Source organism: Centruroides vittatus, unplaced genomic scaffold, assembly GCF_030686945.1.
Source record: "Centruroides vittatus isolate TY-2023 unplaced genomic scaffold, ASM3068694v2 contig_854, whole genome shotgun sequence".
NCBI lineage: Eukaryota > Metazoa > Arthropoda > Arachnida > Scorpiones > Buthidae > Centruroides > Centruroides vittatus.
The window spans coordinates 2,072,930-2,079,102 of record NW_027122558.1 but is presented as its reverse complement, the minus strand read 5'-3'; the positions used below and the strand labels follow the sequence as shown (position 1 = coordinate 2,079,102).

Here is a 6,173-nt window from a genome sequence, read left to right as displayed (position 1 = left end):
TTTCCTCCAGCGCCCGTAAATCTTGCACGTCGCCTTCTCTTGTTCTCCATTGTTACTTAACACTTCTATTGATACTTAACACTTCCATTGTTGATGGAAGTGTTAAGACTTAATCCTGTTCCTCTCCCCCGTGGAGAAGAAGAAAAAAGGGGCCCACATCACCTGCCCAGGCGTACCTAGGTTGTTTGGGTTCGCAAAGATACATAAAAGCGGTAAGGAGGTCAGACCGGTAGTAGAGAAATGTAAAGGACCAACCTACATTCTGGAAAAACGTATGCATAGGCATTTAACACCACTAATTGAAGACTACCAATTCGTCACAAAGGACGCTTTTAGTTTAGTTAATAACCTGCATGATATATCGTTAATGGACAAAGAAATTGGGACTGTTATGGATTTCGAGAGTATGTTTCCATCAATAAATCTTACCTCATGTTTTGAAGAGTTAATGAACCTGTTATGTGAGTTGCACCCAAAAGCATACGAACACAAAAAAGATTTAGAGACAATGGTTGATCTGATATGCTTTCAGTCATTTTTCAGTTTCCAAGGTAAAGTTTACAAGCGGTTAAGAGGGGTCCCTATGGGCAGCCCGATGTCTGGCCTGCTCTGTGAGTTGGTGGTGAGAAACATGGAACGCATGACGATTTTCAACTATAATGAATACATAATCATGTACAAAAGATATGTAGACGACGTTCTAATTATTTGGAATAATGACGCAATGATTCAACGATTCTTAGACCAAATGAACTCTAACCAGCATGGCTTAAAACTTAACCTTGAGCAAATTAGTAGCAAGCAACTACACTTCTTGGATGTTGGCATTGAATTTAAGAATGGAACTTTGTACACGAAGGTGTACATCAAACCCACACATGGTCCGATGTATATTCCGGCAAATTCTAATGACCCAACCGTTTATAAATTATCCGCATTTAGGGCCCTAATCAGAAGAGCATTTTTGTATTGCTCGAATATAATGGACACGATGGATGAGCTGGGTAGAATAAAAATGGTGGCAAAGGAGTTAGGGTTTGGAACAAGGTCTATAGAGCGTTTAATAACAGCATACGTAAAGTCTAAGAGCAACTCTAAGAAGAAACCTGAAGCTGGGGGTAACTTCACAAAGTTTACCTATAATAAATGTCTCTTCCCTATTATGAAGCAAATATCGAGACACAAAAACGCCAGTATATTATGCAAAAGGGCCCCCACAGTATATAGGTTGATTAGAAATGACAAAGAAAGAATTGGCGATAGAGAGCAGGCAGGAGTTTATGCGATTCCCTACAAAAATGAGCAATTGGGAATTGATAAGGACTACGTAGGGGTCACCAATAGAAACCTTAGAGTGAGGATTAAAGAGCACCAGTATGATGTCGCAAAAAATAAGGGTTCAACAGCGTTATCCAGGATTGCGCAAGCCGATGGTTCTGTTGTGCAATGGGAGGATGCCAAAATTCTTGCAAAAGTACACTCGCCAACGTTGTCATCCATAACGGAGAAATGCGAAATTTACAGAGCGGGTTTGTCTGGCAGATGTTTAAATTATAAAGATGCGACGGGGTTACCGTCATCATGGAAGTACATGGTAAAAAGTAACACACATAATAATGCTTCTACAGAGGCTCAGTAGATATATGCGTTAAAGGATAAGGAATTTTTCCTTAATGTTTACGGCCAGTCACCGTATTTTATTTGCATTTACATTTGTGTTTTATTTGGATTTTCTTATTTATTATTTGGTGTTATACTTGTTCTATTTGTTTAAATTTAAAATGTATGTTCTAATTTAGTTTAATTTTGAACGTGTTCGATTTTGTATTAGAGTCGAACAACTGTAACCTGAGGATGGCCCATAAAGTGGGCCGAAAACGTTAGTTATACGTAATAAATATATGTTCTCAGCAATAAGGTGTATTGGATGTATCTAGTGTATATAGAAGCTTTAATCCTGTTCCTCTCCCCCGTGGAGAAGAATTTCGAAAAATCCCTTCTTAGTGTGCGTTTTCGTGATGTACCCTAACTGTGTACCAAATTTCAACTTTCAACTCCTAACCGTTTGGGCTCTGCGCTGATTATTATTATTATTATGTTGGGTTAAGTGAGATATACTCGGTTAACACCGGTGGCTGTGTACTATGCCGGACCAAAGTCAAGGCATAGTAACCAAAACAGAAATTAAAGAAGTGTATCAGTGTGTGTGTCTGTATTCAGGAACTTTCTCACAATATGACATGTATTCAATATAGTGGCCTTCTGTAGTGTGATGTATGTGTTTCTATTCAATTCTAATGTGCCCAGGCTTTTGTGTAGTGTGTGTGGTATGACACCTGTAGAGGAGAGAACAACAGGTACAATAAGCACCCTATCCATCCTCCACAGATGCCTTATTTCCTGGGCGAGTTCTGTGTACTTGCTAATTTTTTCAGTGCATGCGTTTTGTATATTGTGAGTGTTTGGAATGGATATGTCTATAATGTATGTGATTTTATTGTGTTTGTCAATGAGTGTGATGTCTGGTCTATTGTGATAAATTGTTTTATCTGTGATTATGGCTCTGTCGTAGTACATTTTGTGCGTGTTGTTTTCCAATACTGTCTGTGGAATGTATTTGTAGTATGGTTTGTGGATGTCTACTAATTTGTGTTTCTTTGCAAGCTCTTGGTGTATTATATTTGCTACTTGATTATGTCTGTGTAAATAATCTGTCTGTGCCAAGAGCTTGCAACCAGAGGTGATGTGTTGTATAGTTTCTGGCATGATGTGACATTTTCTGCATGTGTCATTTGTGAGTGTTGCATCTTTGAGTATGTGTTTTCTGTAGTTTTTAGTATTTATGACCTGATCCTGTATGGCAATCATGAATCCTTCCGTCTCCCCAAAGAGGAATCCCCGAGCTAACCAGCTGTTTGACGCAGTTTTGTCAACAAAATCCTGGGTCAGATCATAAGGATGCCTGCCATGGAGTGCCTTTCGAGCCCACGATTGCTTAATGGTGTCTATGCTTTTTATATGTTGCGTTGTGTCCATATGACGTGAGTGTAAGTTTAATGGTGTGTTATTTGAGTCTGCTAGAGTTACTGCTTTATGTAATTGTGATGTTTCTTGTTTTTTGTAGAAGAAACTCTCGCAGTGACTGTATTTGTTTGTAGTGAAGGTTAACTATGTCAATCAGGCCACGTCCGCCATCTTTACGTGGAAGGGTTAATCTTTCTGTGGCAGATTTAGGATGATGTTGTTTATGCTTAGTAAGTGTTGTTCTTGTTTTCCTTTGGAGTTGCTCAAGATCTGTGTGAGTCCAATGTATAACTCCAAAAGAATATGTGAGTACTGGGATGACATATGTGTTTATTGCTTTAACTGTGTGTTTTGCATTTAACTGTGTTCTGAGAATGGCATTTAACCTACTTTGGTATTCTTTAATTAATCTTAGCTTTATTTGTGTATGTTCTGTTAGTTTGGTCTGTTGGAATCCTAAATACTTATAGAACTTGCCCTCTTCCATGGATTCAATAATGTCTCCATTTCCAAGTGCAAAATCTTCTTTCTTGAGGATTCCTTTTTCTATGTGAACTGTTTTGCATTTATCTAGGCCAAATTCCATTTGTATGTCCTTGGTGTATGAATGTGTGATTTGTAGGAGTTGATGAAGTTGTTTTTGTGTGGATGCATAAAGTTTTATGTCATCCATGTACATGAGATGTGACAGTGTAAACTGTGTTGTTTTTTCATGTCTGATATTGTAACCATATTGCGTGTTGTTTAACATGTTTGATAATGGGTTCAGGGCTAAGCAGAACCAGAGAGGACTCAAGGAATCTCCTTGAAAAATTCCTCGCCTAATAAAAATTTGGTTTGTTTGAATGGAAGTGTTACTAACCCTGAGATGTAGTGTTGTTCTCCAGTGCTGCATAGTGTTTTGAAAGAATGCAATGAGTGATGGATGTATTTTGTACATATGTAGAATATGTAGCAGCCAACTGTGTGGAACACTGTCGAATGCTTTTCTGTAGTCTATATAAGCCATGTATATGTTTCTGTGTTGTTTGTGTGCTTGCCGTAGAATGACTGAATCTATGAGTAACTGTTCTTTGCATCCCTTGTGATTTCTACGGCAACCTTTTTGTTGTTCTGTTAGAATGTTGTGTTCTTCAACATGTTTGTATATTTTGTTTGCGATACAGGATGTCAATAATTTGTAGAGTGTTGGAAGACATGTAATTGGTCTGTATTGTGTGGGGTCTGTGGTATTGTTGTTTTTAGGTTTCATGTAGGTGATGCCCTGAGTAAGAAAATTTGGCATGTCTTGTGGATTGATGATGATGTGTGTTAGATGTTTAGCTAGTTCCTGGTGCAGTGATGTAAACTTTTTGTACCAGAAATTGTGAATGTTGTCTACACCAGGTTTCTTCCAGTTGTGTGTTCTGTTGACAGTGTATTGGAAATCATGTATGCTTATTTCAACACAGGGCATAGTTGGTATGTTGTGTAAGTTTCTGTTCTCCTCCTCGATCCAGCCTGCTTCAGCATTGTGCGTGACAGCACTGGACCAAAGAGAAGACCAATATGTTGTGAGTTCTTCTTCTGTTGGTGTGCCACTGTGCTGTGTATCAGTGTTTGCTTTGTTATTAATTTGTCTGTAAAAGAGTTTTTCATTGTTTGTAAATAATTTATTTTGTTGTTTTCGTAGTGTACATGTTTTGTATCGTTTGAGTCTACGTGCTTTGGCAGCAAGTTTTTGTTTTAGTGTATCAATGTATTCTGTAATGCGTGTGTTGTGATGTTCGTGTTTTGTGTGTGTTTTTATTTTCTTGAAAATGTTTTTGAGCTGTTTCCTTAATTTGGGTGTTATGTTGTTTTTAGTGTATTGTGTCAGCCTGCCTAATTGCTGTCTAATGTCATTTATTTGTGTTTCTATTCTTCTCTGCCAGGCAGGTTTGTGATAGAATTGTGTTTTCTGTGTATTTGTCTGTGATTGTACTTTCAGTCCATGTTGTGTCACTACTGTGACTGCCCCAGCATAAACTAATGTATGAATGTCTGAGAGTGTAGAAATTGAATGAATGTAGTGTGGTAGTAAGTGAGTGTTTACATAATTTAGTGTTTTTCCTACTTCCTTCGACGTGTTGATTTTTGGTATTCGTGGTCTTTGTGTGGGATCTGTGCCTGTATATTTAGTGAGTGTTTCCTGAAATATAAGTGAGAGCGTATTAACTAAATCCATGTCTATGTTATCAGTGATGGATGAGGAAGTGTCTGTAGTATCATTAGTGGTAATTGTTGTATGTGTGTTATTATCAATGCTTGTTCCTGGATTATCCTGACAGGTTACATGATCTTCATTAATGTTAGATGTTTCTGTCTGTTGATGTATTTGATCAGCAACCTGTTGTTTGATAAGTTCAAGTGTTGTTTGTGGAATAAGGTTGTTGTGTATAATTGTTCTTTTTTGATCAACAACCCTTTGTTCGGTGACAGTGAGATGAGGATACTGTTGTGTGAATCTAAGGTGTAGTTGTTGTCTGTATGCTGTCATGTTTGTTTCGAGTTTTGTGATCGTGTAGTAAGTACGGATGATAAACTCATTTATTTCTACCGTCCATTTCATCCGTTGGCGTGGTTTTCCAGCCTTTGTGGTCTGTGGATGCATTGCCACAGAAACACCAAGGCTGGGTTGGTTCCTCACATCTGTTGAGGGCATTGCAGTAGCCATGCTTGGGCCGGTGCTGCTTTCGCCACCGGTAACCAAGGGAGACTGTGGCCTATTTTTCGAACGTGAGCCTCTGCCTAACTCACGAACGCGGACCTTGTTAACCCGGGCGACGTCCGAGCCGGTATCACATTTAGATCTGGTTACTACTATGATACATATCTCCGCAGAATGTGGGTGTGTGGTCACTCTTAGCTTCATTTCTCCCCATAGACCTTACTGGCATGGGTGTCCCTACCAGGAGCTTGTGCTCCAGCCTGCATTGCCCTATGGATCAGTAAAATTACTGGGCTCTCCCACTACGACCAGGTGGTGACCATGGGAGAGTTATTATTATTATTATGTTGGGTTAAGTTAGATATACTCGGTTAACACCGGTGGCTAAGTACTATGCCGGACCAAAGTCAAGGCATAGTAACCAAAACAGAAATTAAAGAAGTGTATCAGTGTGTGTGTC

The 6,173-nt window shown here is 38.8% G+C and overlaps 1 protein-coding gene across 1 annotated transcript; it reads left to right on the top strand.

The window, feature by feature from the left end:
• Nucleotides 1-274: 274 nt before the first annotated feature.
• LOC136982535 (uncharacterized) lies at nt 275-1,639 on the top strand. The gene has a single exon (XM_067279030.1). The coding sequence runs from the start codon at nt 275-277 to the stop codon at nt 1,637-1,639; it is 1,365 nt and encodes a 454-aa protein (XP_067135131.1).
• The last annotated feature ends 4,534 nt before the right edge of the window (nt 1,640-6,173 follow it).

Coding starts and splice junctions, on each gene's coding strand:
- LOC136982535 (XM_067279030.1), top strand. CDS start 275: ATGCATAGGCATTTAACACCACTAATTGAAGACTACCAATTCGTCACA.